The following is a 16,536-nucleotide window of genomic DNA, read 5'->3' on the forward strand; positions in this document are numbered from 1 at the left end:
TAGAACATCCATCTCCTGTTGATTTCATTCTCTCTTACTTTGCCTCGTTTAAAAAAAAAAAAAAAAAAAAAAAAAAAAAAAAACCACCACCTCCCAGAAAAGTCTACCGGGTAATTTTTTTCCTCCCTAATTTTCTGCTCCACCGCAGACATCCGAGCAAACTCACCCTGTTGCGTTCTTTGGACATTCTACTTAACTGTAGCATACTTTTTTCGCTGAAGCATCGTGCTTAGAACAGTCAGAAAATAAGAACTTGCAAGATCTCCTCTCGTCAGTTTGAAAACTTGTTGACTTCGGTGTTTCGTACGTAAGCCTCTCGAATTCCCTTTCGACACGTTAGTCTCGCGTTAAATATTTTTTCTAACACCAGGGTGTCTACAAGTTCGGAATTTTCGGAAATAGTACTGATTTTTTAAGGGCGGTCCGGAAGTACTGAAAAAATTCTGGAAATTCCGCAAGAAGGTCCGGAGTTTTTCTAATTTTTTTGTCATTTTTGTCTGAATGTGAGCGAAATTCAAATTTTTGAAATTTTTTGAATTTCGTCAATAATTGGAGGTACTAAAAAAATACTGAATTTTTCTGTTGAGGAGGTACTGAATTTCTTGGGAATGTACTGACAAAGTACTGTAGAAGTACTGATTTTTGGTCAGCCTGTTTTAGTAGACATAGACACCCTAAACACTGAAAATCATCGAAAGTGACTGTATTGCCATTTAAAATTGCGTTAGAAAATTGCGGACCTTTACGCCCATCATGAAACTACAAAAGTACCGTATTCCCCGTGACGTAGAGCGTTGGGACTGAAAGTCCAATGATCATAAAAAAAATTATCATTCGTATTTTATAATAAAGTGTATCATCTTTTTAAATGCTAATAATCTGTTGTTTCCTTGTGTTTCAGTCCAACAGAAGCGAAGAGAATATGGTGCTCGATCATCCTATAGATCATCATGTAAGTTCCGTCCTTTTTATTTTTAAGTCCTTTCCAAATTTTTTTCATTTTTTCTTTTAAAGTTATCAGCGGTTTTCAATCCATTTGAGGATTCTGCAACCTTGAATAAGCATCGGGTTAGGGTCAGTATACATCTTTCTTCCAGGCTCTCAGATTTCCAGGGATTAAGACCGAGTGGAGTCCACCGAAAATTTCAGGGACGGGTTCAGCAATCCTGACCTAATTTACAAATACCCGCCCAGCAAAGCGTTTACCACGACATTCGTTAGGCATCCTTTGATGAATTTTATTTGATTATTTGCTCAACGATTTGTTCATGAATCATCAGCATCAGGCGGAAAGTAGCGTTCATTAGCGGATCCAACAAATTGACAACATTGTTTCTCTCCATTTAAACCTATGGAAACACATCGATTCTTGGAGAGACCAGGTTCTCCGACAAGAATCGATTATTTAACGTGGGTTTAAATACAGGAATCCGGTGTTGCCAAATTGCTGGATCCGACTCTGGTAGCGCAAATCCTCCAACTTAACACTTGACTTACCCGATTATACTGCTTAGATTGTTAATACGAGGTCTTTAAATATGTTGTCCCTGTAGGTATCAAAAAAGCGTTTATCCATTCTTCACAGTCGAAGAAAAGCTTGGAGTGTAACGGGCCATTCGAAAGAGCAATTTAAGATTTTCCTCTTGTTTTGATGGTGTCCCGTGCTGATAATAACCGGAAGCAGTACGTTTTTTTACTCATTGGAAAAGTTTGATGGTCCATCGGGAAGTAAACTGTTCTCTCAAGTCGACAGCGCCGTTGGGACAAAACCTCGCTTGACATAAGCGCGTAACTGCACTTAGAAAGGAGCTCCGTCGCTCGCATAACTCGTCGTCTCCGGCACGAAAGAACGTAACTCCATTCCATGGTTGCCAAATTGACTCAAACAATTAATTTATTTTACGAAAATGTATGTGAGCTGTTTTTATCCAAAGTTTTTCTGATTTTTGCATGGAATTCAGGGAAAAATCAGTGAAATTTTTAGTTAGAAATGCCCAAGATTCTCTTGATTAATGGGCAATTTACGAGTAGAAATTTGGCAACATTGAAATGGAGTTACGTTCTTTCGTGAGGGAAAGGACGAACTGTATGCTGCCCCCAGTCTCTTGGGAACGGAGTTGATTTCTCGCGATTGGTCATGAGAAGTTCTCGGGCGAAGCGTTTGGATAATGTTAAACGAAAAGGACGTATCTGCAATTTCACATGTGCTGCGACAAGCTCATCCTTTCGGGTCTCGGGGCTTGTGTGAGTGCGGAGATACGTCCTTCTTGCTTACCTTGAACCATTTGTTTTGGAGCCTCCACGAGCGTGCCTCCACTTGATTGTTCCGAAGTGAAAAAGTTTTGGAGCAGTCTGGAACGGGATTGCTGGAAGTTCTGAGTATTGCTGCCTGCCGATCTTAAAATAAGTTCGTGAAGGTGTTCCCAAAGAGCGCTACCATTTAAATGCCGGCCTCGGTGTATTTTTACAATTCTGGATTTCCTGTCTTCGCAGGAAAACTTTGCGGGCAGCCGAAACCTAAAATTTTCCACCGTCTCGACTATCGAATCTCGGAGCTGTGTGTTTTCATCATTTTTCCCGCCGATGTATAACTTTTTTGCGCTCCGTTGATCGCTACGAACACGGTGGCGAAATTTCGTGGAAAATGAAATCGTGATTTTTCAGAAATATATGTGTATGAAAGATACATCTCAAATCGTGGACCCCCGTGTTGAATAATTACCAAAAGCTCTCAAAATTGTATCCAGGCGTTATTTTACTTGTTTTCATCACCGGTGTTTTCTACTTGAGGAAAAAAATGAAAACCAGTTTTACGAACAAAATAAACATTTTCTGCGTTGTCTGGTACCCCTGAAATAAATGCTCCATATTTTTCAAAAATGTTACAGTCCCGTGAAATCTCACGAAATGTTTCACTGTAATTTCTCATCTTTCACAACATTTTTTCATTTCGTGCCAGACACTGGCTAAAATCCTTGCTGACATATGAAGTTGTGATTCTCGCGAAATTTTATATAAGAATAGTACTCAAATCTCAAATCCTTGTGGCGTGCAAGTGCCTTTTTTCCACAAATGAAAGCTTAGAAAACCTGGGATTTTTTTTTTTTTTTTTTTTTTTTTTTTTAAATTTATCAAAGCAGGTCTGCAGGAGAATGCAGATGACGATGAGGGTGTACACAGTTAATTATTGTCTTGTTTAGTGTTACTCAGTGTTACTTTTTTCGAGACAGTTCAACCCAAAAAACTTTGCTGATTGACACAATTATTACGTGTTAAATCGATCCACACCGGGGGTTACTCTGAGACATCCGAGGATGAAGGAAGTGTCATGCGAAACTTACGTACTCTTATTTTCCTCGCTATCATTCAGAGATCACAACTTGCGAGTGGGTAGCACAACGGGCGATTATCGATGCGATATAGGTTCGATATTAGCGGTTGACTCCCAATATTTGGCGAGGTCGCAAAATGTCAACCCGAAGTTTTAGTCGATTTGACACAGAGAAAACTAACATTAAAAACACAATTACTAACTTGTGTTACTTGGTGTCTCACTTCCCATATTAACATAACATTTTGGTTACTTTTCCGTACTGTGTCATAGCTTATAGTATCGGAAGTTTTCCAACAGGAGGAATAGAAGAGTGGAGGATGGAGGATCTTCAGGGCGAGCCTGACGCGGAACGATGGAGCCTGGGTCTGGCTTGGATGTCGATTTTATCAGGGCGTATCGGTCCATTTCCTCGTGACCCCTCTTCATTGCCTAACTTAGTGCTTTCTGGGGCTCATGCTGGAATTGAGATTCGCCCCTCTCTCAGGAGAGCCACGAATTAATGCCCCCGACCTCCGCACTCCGCACTTGATTTTGCTCTCGATCGCCCGATAAAGCTCCACTTTTAACTGTCTCGCGTCCTTCACCCGAGGTCACGGCAGCCGAACCGAGTCTTTTATCCGGATCAGGCCTCTTTCTTCCCGGATCCCGAGTCCGTTATCCGGACCAGGCCTCTTTCTTCCCGGATCCCGAGTCTGTTATCCAGATCAGGCCTCTTTCTTCCCGGATCCCGAGTTTGTTATCCAGATCAGGCCTCTCTCTTTCCGGATCCCGGATCCCGGATTTGATATCCAGATCAGGAATCTTTCTTCCCGGATCCCGAGTCTGTTATCCAGATCAGGCCTTGTAACGTACCGTAACGCTGACTCACACCCCCTTCCCCCCAAGTGCGTTACGTAATACTTGAACGGCCCTTAGGTGAATCATTTTGGGAAAATCTAAATTTTAGTCTGTAGATAAATCATTGAAAAATGTTCGCGCTGAAAATCATCCTCCAACATCTTAAAATAAAGTCCAAGTACAGTTTCTATTTTGCAACCAATTCCAATGTATCTATATTAAAAGTTACTTAGAAACTTTATTATTTTTGTTTTAAGATTTTGGAGGATGATTTTCGGCACGAACGTTCTTCAATGATTTATCTACGGATTCAAATTTAGATTTCCCCAAAATAATTCATCTGAAGGTTAAAATTTGAGATGTATCGATCATACCTAGAATGCATTGCGCGAAAGCTGAAGATCCACCTTTGAGGATAGGAAGAAAAGCGTGCGAACTCTGAAAAAAAATATAATAGATTTTAACCGTGATCTGAGAATGGTAACTAACACTAGATTGTATGGTATTATTTACCCTACTGTGGTAAGAATCACCTGAATTCTAGCGAATACTACTGTAATTCTGGTCATTTTCACTAAATAGTGTCACTGCACGGAGAAAAAACCTCGTTCGTGGGACCTGAAGTTTAGGTCATATGGATCTCCGAAGTTTTCGGATTGAGCATCTGAACACTTTAGGTCTAGCTGTCAAGGTTCGGATCACACATCTGAAACTTCAGTTCTTACATCTGAAGTACTTCAGTTGTGAGAACCGAAGTTTTTCGGATGTGAAAACCTAAATACTTCAGATGTAAGAACTGAAGTTTCAGATGTGTGATTCAATCCTCAGCAGCTGGACCTAAAGTGTTCAGATGCTCAATCTGAAAAGTTCAGAGATCCATATGACCTAAACTTCGGGTCCCACGCACGAAGTTTTTTTCTCCGTGTGTGTGAAAAATTAAGTAGAATTATAATATCCGTTACCATACTTTTTTTCAGTGAAGAAAAGGTAACAAGAAGCAGACGGATGAAAGCAGAAGAAAGAAAATGGGGAGGAAAGTAGAGGCTGAGGGGTTTGAGTCGCTTGACTTGGGAATCGGACGGCCCACGCTACGCCCCTCAGTGGATCGAGTCAACCAGAGAGGTCGGACATGAAAATTTCAACTAAAATTGCTTTCGATGTTTATTTCGTCACATTTTGAATTTCAAGGGGAGATTCTAGAAGAAGATTTCATGAGGAAGCCAACGGAGCCACTTACAGAACCTCGAAGTTTTGTATAAACGGTGTAATAACCTTCAAAGTTTCCAAATTTTATCCGACCTCTCCTATCGACTCGCTCCAGTGTGCGCCCTCGAGCGGGGGCGCGGGGCGTCAATCAATCGCGATACTGATTTCGCCGTGTCACTTGGGTTGCCTCGCCGCTGAGCACACATACTCCCACTCCGGATCGCACCTGCGTGACGTCACTCATGACTCGTGATGCGCCTCGCTCGACGTTAATTACGCCGAGATTGGCAGGCAACCCACCTCACCGTCCGTCTTGATTAACGATACGAGTACCCACGGGGGGTAGTAGATCCCCCCTCCCATCTCCCGCTAACGCCCCCGCTAACGTCCGCAGAAGTATTTTTAGACTTCTCGAGTGAAAGTTATTTCGATCGATTATCAGTCAGCGTGGCGAAAACGTAATCAATACAGCGGTAATTTTTAGGAGAAAGGTTTTAACTCTTTTCTCCCCGTTTCAATGTACACGGAGAAAAAAACCTCGTGCGTGGGACCCGAAGTTTAGGTCATATGGATCTCTGAAGTTTTCAGATTGAGCATCCGAACAGCAGCTCCGGAAGGTCTAGCTGCTGAGGTTTGGATCACACATCTGAAACTTCAGTTCTTACACCTGAAGTACTTCAGATGTGAGAACCGAAGTTTTTCGGATGTGAGAACCGAAGTTCTTCGGATGTGAAAACCGAAGTACTTTAGACATAAGAACTGAAGTTTCAGATGTGTGATCAAAACCTCAGCAGCTGGACCTTTAGTGTTCGAATGCTCAATCCGAAAACTTCAGAGATTCATATGACCTAAACTTCGGGTCCCACGCACGAAGTTTTTTTCTCCGTGCATTAGGAATCGGAAAACACTCTAATCGAGTTGATTACCTGCTGTTGAAAGCAGTCCAAAGAAAGTTAGGCTGACTCTACTCGGAGCCGTCTTTTTTAGTCGTGGATGTCGGGTTGGATATACAGGGTGTTCCAAAGTGAAACGTGATAGAACCGTCCTATATTTTTCAAGGGCACCCAAACCATGTTTGGTGGGGTTTTCTAAGCATGAAATCTACCGAGCTTTCGTTTTAAAACGCTTACAAAGAGGAGGGAGGCGGCTCGGAATCAAACTGAACGAGATCGCAGGTCAGTCGCTCCGCTTGAATTTGAGCCTACCTCAGAACTGAAACGTGAATGAAAAGGGGGGCAAGCATTTGCGACACGCACGAGTTGAATCACCAAGTTCAGAGGCCGTTGATAAAGTACGCGCCCTCGCTCTCCTCTCGCCCGGCGCACAGTGGATCGAGTCAACGGGGGAGGTTGGACAAAATTTGAAAATTTTAAAGCCTACAACTCCGTTTATACACAATTTTGAGGTTCTAAAAGTGGTTTCAATGGTTTTCTCGTAAAATTTTCTTTTAGGAGCATCCCTCACACTTTCAAATTTAAGGGAATAAACATTGGAAAAAAAAACACATTGGATCTAGAGTCCAGACTCTTGAAAACATTGACAAGAAACAATACTCTTAATTCAATCAGATTTATGCTTAAATCAAAAGGAAATCCGCTCAAATCAAGAGGCTTGGATCTTGATTTAAGCTTAAATCTGATTGAATCAAGAGTATTTTTTCTTGTCGATGTTTTTAAGAGTCTGGACTCTAGATCCAATGTACTTTTTTTTCTTCCAGTGAACATCAAAATTTGCAGTTTTAGTCAAAAATTTCATGTCCGACCTCTCTAATTGACTCGATCCACTGTACGGCGAGAGTGGCGGCGCGCAGCGCGACGGTCACTTGGATGTTGATTTCAATTTTTTCGCCGCGGGAAAACGCGTTTGGCTGCGGTCAGTTCGCTCAGATAGCAACGGTGACGTCGAACGCAAATGACGCTTTTTAGCATGAGCCTTCCGCGTCGAATACGTTCCGTTTTTATTCGCTCCTGAACTTGTGACCGCTTTTGGGAGAAGACAGCTCGCTCGGGGCGGACTTGTGACCGCTTTTGAGAGAAGGCACCTCGCTTGGGGCATAACAGGGTTGCTACTGTCAGGGAAAACCGGGAAATGTGAGGGAATGGAGATGTTGCATGTGTGAGGAATTTGCGATTTGACGAATGATTCTTATGTAAATGTTCGCGAGAAACACGATGGTGCTACTGGTTTTCTCTGAAATCAACTCCCAAGCTCAAAAAAAGCTCTCAACTTGAGGCCAAAATGGAGGGGATATCCCACCCTACCCTGAGAGTCCATCTCTACATCAAGACAAACTCTCCATGCAAAGATAGGGAGCAAATACATTGACAGGGCTGCCACTTTATTTGGGGACTCCAAAACTGAAAACACGGCAACCCTGCTAATGTATTTGCTCCCTATCTTTGCATGGAGAGTTTGTCTTGATGTAGACGTGGACTCTCAGGGTAGGGTGGGATATCCCCTCCATTTTGGCCTCAACTTGAGAGCTTTTTTTGAGCTTGGGAGATGATTTCAGAGAAAACCAGTAGCACGATCGTGTTTCTCGCGAACTTTTACATAAGATTCAACAGTCAGAACACAAATTCCTCACACATGCAACATCTCCATTTCAAAAAGTCAGGGAAAACCGGGAACTGTCAGGGAAAATAACGAAAGTGTCAGGAGAGAATTGTTAATTCACCTTTATTTCTTTATAGAATGGATTTGACGTATATGTAGAACAACAAATTTTGCTAGGAAACTATTTCAAATTATGTCTTTTTGACCGTATGGCATTTCTTCAATTGTCAGGGAAATGTCAGGGAATTTCATATCCTAAAAGTTGTGGCAACCCTTACAAAAACGTTTTGATCAGAAAAGAGAATAATTCTATCTCCTATGATCCACCAAAGTTTCCAGTGGAGGATTCCATCATTTTATTTTTATTTTTAGTGCGACTAGAGCATTGTTATTCAAATATTCTACTCAAAATAAAAATTTTAATAATTTGACCGGGATATCGAGAAGGTAAACAGATAAGAACCTCCTCTCTGTAGCGTTGTTTATTTTCATCTCTCGTGAGCTTAGGAGAACAACAAGATGAGTCAATTACCAAACCTAAAATAACGGAGAGGTGCTGTCTATCCATATTTGCGGTCATTCATCAATTAAGGGAGGATCGTTTCCGAAATTGGCCGCAAATTTTCATTTTCCGGACGAAAAAACGTAACTAAATTAAAACCCTGACAACACGCAATCATGCCGCTCCATGAAATTCGATTGAATCTTTGAACAATGTCACGCTGTGAACCTGCCGGTATATTATCCTTATGAAGTTCGCCTTCAATTTCGGCCATAGGCAACAAATCTACCCGGAAGCACGAATAGTTATCTATTCCAGTGGCGTGGCGTGCTTTGCGACGTATCGATTGATCTCTCATTTAAACCTATGGAAAAGGATCGATTAACAGGGTGTTTGCAACGAACACCTTAATAATCGATTCTTTACCTCGGATTCAAATGTGAAGTATCGATAATCGATAATTCGCTTTGATTGAACTGATAAACGACGAAACTTCGTGAACCTGTAGCAGAATTATCACTCACAAATCCTAGATTTATTAGAAAATTGTCGTGTATTCGATTGAATATTTCATGGGATTTTTCGGATTATGCGCAAAAATCAGCAATATTCTTGACAGGGATTGCGCTATGTCATACTCTTGCGAAAAACCCAATCGTGCGAGACGACTTTGCAACCTTGGAATGAAGTTACGTTTCTTCGTCCGGGAAACAACGAAATGTGTCAGCCGAACCGAATGGGGAAGATAAGGGAGATGGGGCCTTGCGTTAAAACTAAACAGACACAGGTGAATTAACTGTCTGAGAGAATGAGATATGAAACACACAACTTTGCAAGGCTGAAAAGCTCAACCACCGACCCGCTCCAAGAGTCTTATTTTAAAAAAAGAGGAACAGCCCACCTCGTAAAATTTGGCTTTTCGAAAAGTCTGCGAGGGGGTGGATTATAATTTGATTTCGTTCAGGGCGTCAGTGAATTTATCACGCTTCCTTTTCAAAATTTAATTTTTTTCGTGTGCGCTCCTCATAATTTTTGAGGATGAAGCCATGTTTTCGAAAATATGACGGAGTTGGCGTGGTTTTTTTTTTCTTTTAAACTCAGGAAGAGGATGAAAGGAAATCCACCGAAACGTGGAAGCGCACAGGGTTGCCGTAGCCAGGGAATGCCGGGAAATTCCAGGGAAAAATCGTCTAATCACCTTTATTTCCTTTCTCGAATGGGTTTGAACTTTGACAAATAATGGTTGACAAACTTGGGTTTGAACAAATTTTGTCTGAAAAATATTTCTAACAGTGAAAGCTCGCTAAGTCGAATTGTGTAGGGACCGGAAAAAAAATTCGACTTAAGTGGCTTTTCGTCTTAACCGTAGTTCGACAGGGTATCTAGATTTTATTCATTTTGGAAAATCCTGATGAAATCCTGATTTTTCCTGATTTTTGACTGCTAAATCCTGATTTCATAATTTTTCAAAATCCTGATTTTCTCTGAGAAAATTAAAATTTCTGCATAAGCGTATCCGAAAGCAAGAAAAATCACATCGGACGGCCGACTTTTCTCAAATCCTGATTTTACGACCGATTTTTCCTCAAATCCTGATTTTACGACCGATTTGTCCTCAAATCCTGATTTTACGATAGATTTTTCCTCAAATCCTGATAGAATTGGGAAAATCTTGATACTAGACACCCTGTATCTACTTAGCAAGCTTTTACTGTATGTCTCTTTACCAGTCTGGTATACATATTATATTCAATTGCCAGGGAAATGAGGGAAACGTCAGGGAATTTAATTTTCCAAATTCTGTGGCAACCTTGAACGTAGCGCCTTCTTCGTCAACAACTTGGAGCAACTTTCCGTGCTCAATATGGGTGTCGCATTTATTTGATTGATATCCTCTGTCTCAAGTGAGACCATATTAAGCAGGGAAATTATATTACGTGCGCCGCAACTGCGTTTGCCTAGTTTCATGGATATTAGATAAACTCGAAAAAGTATCCATGTCATTCTTGTCTAGTGGTCCATTAGCGAGGGTATGAATCCCTGAAACCTAATCTGTACCATCAATAGCAGGTCTCGCGACGCCTTGAAAAATCCTCGAACACAATTGAAAATTGTCGAATTTTCAAGCTTCCGAATTTTGTTAAATTTCTGAGATCTACACGAAATCTCGGGAATTTTTCACCATGCACTGGGGAAAAAAAACACATTGGATCTTGAGTTTAGACTGTTGAAAACATTGACAAGAAAAACTACGCTTGATTCAATCAGATTTAAGCTTAAATCAAGAACCAAGCCTCTTAATTCGAGCGGATTTCCTTTCGATTGAAGCTTAGATCTGATTGAATCAAGAGTCCTTTTTCTTGTCAATGTTTTCAAGAGTCTGGACTCTAGATCCAATGTGTTTTTTTTTCCAGTGTGCTAAATTTGTATGTACAAAGATGTGCTGAATAAATAGTCAAAAAAAAAAAAAGTAACTGCGTCAACTTTGAAAGCTTGGATACAAGTCTGAAATGAATGCAAGTCGAAAAACAGTTGGCAGCTCTGCTTGGAGCGTGAGCCGGGAAAAGGCGTTTCTAAAATAAGGCTTTGCAGCATGCTCACCGCGCATTGCACGTGTTTCGGCTGAGCGTCCACTTGCACTTCTCAAAAGTAATCTCCTCATTTTTGGAAGAAAACTCTCTCTAATCACCCACACGTTTCCACCATGGGAGCATTCTAATTAAACTCAGCGTATTACGGAACGTGTGTAATGCATGCAGTGCTGCTCAACTCTACGTTTTCCTGCATTCTTTTCAGTTTTCCTCCTTTTTTCCGAGCGCACAGCGGGAAGTTAGGTTTCAGTCCAACAGATGAACTCTGAGCATTTAAGATTTAGCTTCGAAAAGCTTTTTCAAGAAACCGTAAGTTATCTACAAGTACTAACTCCAAACTATCATAACCCCGCTTTGGTTCGATATTTTACACTAAAACGAAAGTATGGTGGCCTCTAGTATAAGTCTACTTGATTTTTACACAGTGATACCATTTAGTGAAAATAACTAGAATTATGGTAGAATTCACCAGAACTTTGGTGATACTTACCATAATATGGTAAATGCCACCATGGAGTCTGGTGTTTATAGCCATACTCGGATCACTGTGGCAGTGTTTGGTAAAATCTATTTGGGGGGGGGGGGGGGGACTACATTTTGCAACTAGGATTTAGAAACTAGTTACTACTCAAGGTTAATTTTATAAACAACGTATATTTTGACCGCGTTCAGGAGAAAGGAACTAGGTCACATCAGCTATTACCAACTTTAACTGGGAAATTTCATTTTTCACAAGAGGACGTTTGTGTGAATTCCTTTGAAAATATATCAAGGAATTTGCTTCGAATTTTGCAGAAAATTCACTGAAATTTGCACGAAAATCCGCACAACCGTTTTCATATAAAAATTAAATTGCCCTATTAAATTTGGCAATATCTGATGTGACTTGGTTGGACGATGCAGATGAGCGCCTCTTTTCCTTTCCTCAGGCTCCAAGAGTGACTGTCTGCTGAAGTTAAATAGTTGAAGAGTCAGAAACAACAATCAGATTTTTCAGTTTGAAAACCAAAGAGAATGTGAACTAAAAAAAAAAAAGAAGAAAAAACCTTCCAAATACTCAGCGTATTCTTACAGGCACCGCGTTTAGCGTAGTGCCTCTCATTATTCTCTAGCATCATCGTTCAATTTTTTGGCGCATTCGGTGCGAGGCGCGCGGTGAAATTAAAACGCTGTTTGTGACGCCGTCTTCAAAATCCTTGTTTTCCTGCTTTTTGACCAATTTTTTTATTCTTTACTGTGAGCGGTGCTCAAATAAAAGAGTCACCAATTCAGACAGCGTGCAAATAGAACAGGCAATACGTAAACAGTCAACAGCGATTTGTTGTCGATGGAATATGCGCCGAAGCCCGACCCGACGCACAGTGGATCGAGTCAATAGGAGAGGTCGGACAAAACTTTAAACGCCTATAACTCCGGTTATGCAAAACTTTGAGGTTCCAAAAGTGGTTCCGTTGGGTTTTTCGTGATATTTTCTATCAAAAGCATCCCTCAAAGTTAAAATTCTGATAAGATAAACGTAAAATTTCACAATTTTTCTCAAAAATTTCATGTCCGACTTCTTTTATTGACTCGATCTACCGTGCGACGTGAAAAACTCGGTGAAAGAGGACACGTCCATCATCGGACTAACCCTAGAATATAAGTGCTCAGTGCTCTTATCGAGCCAACCCTGCGTCTCGATTATAGAATTGATATCAAATGACCTTGATCAATTAGTATTGCTATGATGGAAATCTATCGATCGACGTCATTCGATATCAATTCGACAATCGGCTCGCAGATTTCATCAGAAAGTATACTTGATGGCTTTTCAACATTGACCGATTCAAAACCGGGTGGCTTTTTTTAATAATAGTTTTTTAAAGCTCTCCTGTATGGCTCCACCGTAACATCTTGGCTAGTGGTAATCGGAAACGGTTCGAAATATTTGAATCGTGTCCTGCGAAAACCGCTAATGTCAATTTTTTCAGCTTTCAGTTGTATGTTGATAATACACCGGAAAAAAAAATATGGCAGATTTTACCGTATGGCTTAGTGATACGAGTATGGTAATAAACACCAGACTCCATAACTACCAAGCACCATAATAAGCACCATATTATGACAAGTATCACCAGATTTCTAGTGAATACTACCAAAATGTTGGTTATTTTCACTAAATAGTATTTCTGTCAAAAATCAATTAGACTTATAGTAGATGCTACCATACATTTTTTCCCGTGTACTTTTCAAGAATCGAGACAATCATGAAGGTAGTGCAAATACTTGTTTCGGGGTGAGGATAAACCTAAATCAAGTATCAACGCAACTTTCATGGTTACACTTAACTCTGAAAAGTGTTATCAACCCAAAAAGACACAAGACTGAAAAAATAGACACGATTCATTTCTAAGAATGTAAATAGGACGTCTTTCTGCCAAACGGAACTATGTGCATTATGACGTGAGCCCTGTTATGCATGTATTCTTATGGGTCTCAGGGCTCGTGTCTTAATGCACATAGTTCCGTTTGGCAGAAATACGTCCAATTTTCATTGACAATTTATTTTATATACATTTACAATTAAATTTTTTTTTAATTACTCCGGATCAGGTCTCATACTCCACTCTGGCGTTAATCAATAAAACATTCATCGTTTCATCGGAAGACGCCGGACGGTTACATCATGCGAACGGATGCGGCCGAATCACCGGACGCACCGATTACGATAAATTTCGTTTGTGATTATTATGTGTGCAGAGCGCCCGTGTTGATTTCAGGTGTTAATCTCGTCGACCGCACATTTACCCCGTCCTATTATTACGCGGTCCGCTTATTTTTAGCCCAAATTCGGCTTGGACCGCCCCTCATCCCCCCTCCCCCCACTCCGCTCGTGCCCCGAGCTTTGTCGCGGGGCGCTTAAATATTCATAGGCTCTCTCAAGCGTGTCGTAATTCTTTTCCGTCCTCGACGAGCCCGAATTAGGAGAAAAACTAGCGATGAAAATTTCATCGCTCCCGCAGCCTCGTCGTTCCCATCGGTGACGTCAGCGGAGTCCCTTCTCCGCGCAGCGTTTCACGCGTCGTCACGTCCCTTTTCCAGTGCTTTGCGATATATCGATTTTTATGCCGTTTAAACCTATGGAAAAGGATCGATAAACAGGGTGTTCTCAGCGAACACCTTAATAATCGATTCTTTACCATGGGTTTAAATGACAAAACAATCGATTCATCGCAATTCACGCGACGCCACTGGTCACGTCCCTTTTTCCTTTCAATTTTTTAAGGGACAACTTCTTTGGCCCCTCCGCTGTCTGTCTTCATTTTGTTAGGGAATTCAGTGAATTTTTTACGATTTAGTTATTTATAGTAGTTTTGGAAGCTCGTGTGCATCTCAAGACACGACGCCAGTGCCCTTATGGTCCGAGCCTGATGACATTTTGTGACAGATGCGTGACAGTTTGACTAGTTTTTGTTGACTACAGTTTGATAGTTTTGACTACTTAAATCGAATAGTTATATGAACTGACGCTAAACCTGAGCATTGGCCACGTTGTAGAATGTGTCACTGTGCCAATATGTGACAGACAACCATTCTCCGTGTCATTTCATATTTAAGTGGTCAAAACTTGAGTTCCGAGTTTGTCACAAAGTCCCGTCGGGCTCTCGGACTATTCTGCCATGCTGAGGAAAAACGCCGTACGAACTTTTGAGAGTTGCAAAATTTCCTTCGATAAAATGTCAATTTTTGAGGAAAGTTATAAATATTTTCCGAGAAATTTTCAAGAACTTTAGGTAAAATTGCGAACAAAACTATCTGAAAAATTGGAAGAAAAATATTTAAAAATTTTCCCGACTCTTCGTTTTCCGAAAAACTTGGTTCCTGCGGAGTAGCTCGATCGAAATAACGGATTCTGCACATGCCTTAACTCTCGATTTAAAGGGACTCGACATGGATCCCTCAATCTCGTAACGGGATCGCGGTATAAAAATATCCCCTCCCTCGCCTCGTCGGGCGCAGATTTTCAAGAGAGCCCCCCCCCGCCTCCCCGACCCTGCCTACATCCCGTTGACCCCCCGTCGCCCCACCCGCGGGATCGATAGAGTCCATTGATAGACCGGGCGGGCGGCTAATGCGTTATTTGTATTCAGTCCACGCAATTGTTTCCCCGCGCGTTGAACGCTCGTTGAGTGCCGCTAATTTTTGATCCGAATTTTATCAATTTCTTTCTCCCCCCTCCCCCCTCCCGTTTCTTCCGGGCGATTTCGTCGCGGAGGGGGTTTTTTCTTCTTCTTCTTCGCGGCCGACGCTCCGCGCCGGAGAGGATTAAAATAAGGGCGTTCGTGATTTATCCCTCTCGCGGCCTCGCTTTTGTTTCTTCGCGCCTCGAGAGGGCTAATCCCGTTGCAGGAATTGAATCCCGCGTCCGATGGTGGTTTTTTAAATGCTGATCCCGCGACCGTTTTTTTCTCTCGATTTCATAATTTTAGTATTTAGTGGGTTTTAACGCCAACTCCCGAATGGATTGGTGAGACGGGTGAGGACTAGAGCTTGTCGGGGGTGGAAATACTCGATTGCGATGTTCAAACATTCTTGCTCTTATTTGATTTTTTTTCCAAGAATTCTGCACGACTTTTTTGGGTAATGTTTTTGAAAGGATGAAGAAAACATCGGTTCTCTCGGATTTCATAATTTTAGTATTTAGTGGGTTTTAACGCCAACTCCCGAATGGATTGGTGAGACGGGTGAGGACTAGAGCTTGTCGGGGGTGGAAATACTCGATTGCGATGTTCAAACATTCTTGCTCTTATTTGATTTTTTTTCCAAGAATTCTGCACGACTTTTTTGGATAATGTTTTTGAAAGGATGAAGAAAACATCGGTTCTCTCGGATTTCATAATTTTTGTATTTAGTGGATTTTTACCCCAACTCCCGAATGGATTGGTGAGACGGGTAAGGGCTAGAGCTTGTCGGGGATGGAAATACTCGATTGCGATGTTCAAACGTTCTCGCTCTTATTTGATTTTTTTTTAAAGAATTCTGCTCGACATTTTTGGATAATGTTTTTGAAAGGATGAAGAAAACATCGGTTCTCTCGGATTTCATAATTTTTGTATTTAGTGGATTTTTACCCCAACTCCCGAATGGATTGGTGAGACGGGTAAGGGCTAGAGCTTGTCGGGGATGGAAATACTCGATTGCGATGTTCAAACGTTCTCGCTCTTATTTGATTTTTTTTTTTAAAGAATTCTGCTCGACATTTTTGGATAATGTTTTTGAAAGGATGAAGAAAACATCGGTTCCCTCTCTCATTCCGTTTGTTCCTTGCCGTTCCCCTAATCCTTGGTCCACTCCAGTTTGTAATCTTTGTAATTGGTGAAAATGTAATTTTTACTCCCGTTTGTGCGACACTAAGGAGGCCTAAAATACGGGGACCAATCAGAATCGGATTCGTATGGTCTTTACTCTCAGTATAAAGGGACTCTAGAGAAACCATGGTATGTACTAACGCGGTGGATGACGTCATACTT

At 41.3% G+C, this 16,536-nt stretch overlaps 1 protein-coding gene across 4 annotated transcripts in view; it reads left to right on the forward strand.

Moving 5' to 3' along the window:
* Positions 1 to 16,536, forward strand: part of S6kII (Ribosomal protein S6 kinase II) — a 166,411-nt gene that overhangs the window by 106,679 nt on the left and 43,196 nt on the right. For all 4 annotated transcript variants that reach the window (XM_019052346.2, XM_019052347.2, XM_072299217.1 and 1 more), the window contains one exon: positions 902 to 952. In XM_019052346.2, the coding sequence (XP_018907891.1) occupies positions 902 to 952 (51 nt within the window). The remainder of the gene's footprint in view (positions 1 to 901; positions 953 to 16,536) is intronic.

The sequence above is a fragment of the Bemisia tabaci genome, chromosome 4 (genome assembly GCF_918797505.1).
Source record: "Bemisia tabaci chromosome 4, PGI_BMITA_v3".
Classification (NCBI taxonomy): Eukaryota; Metazoa; Arthropoda; class Insecta; order Hemiptera; family Aleyrodidae; genus Bemisia; species Bemisia tabaci.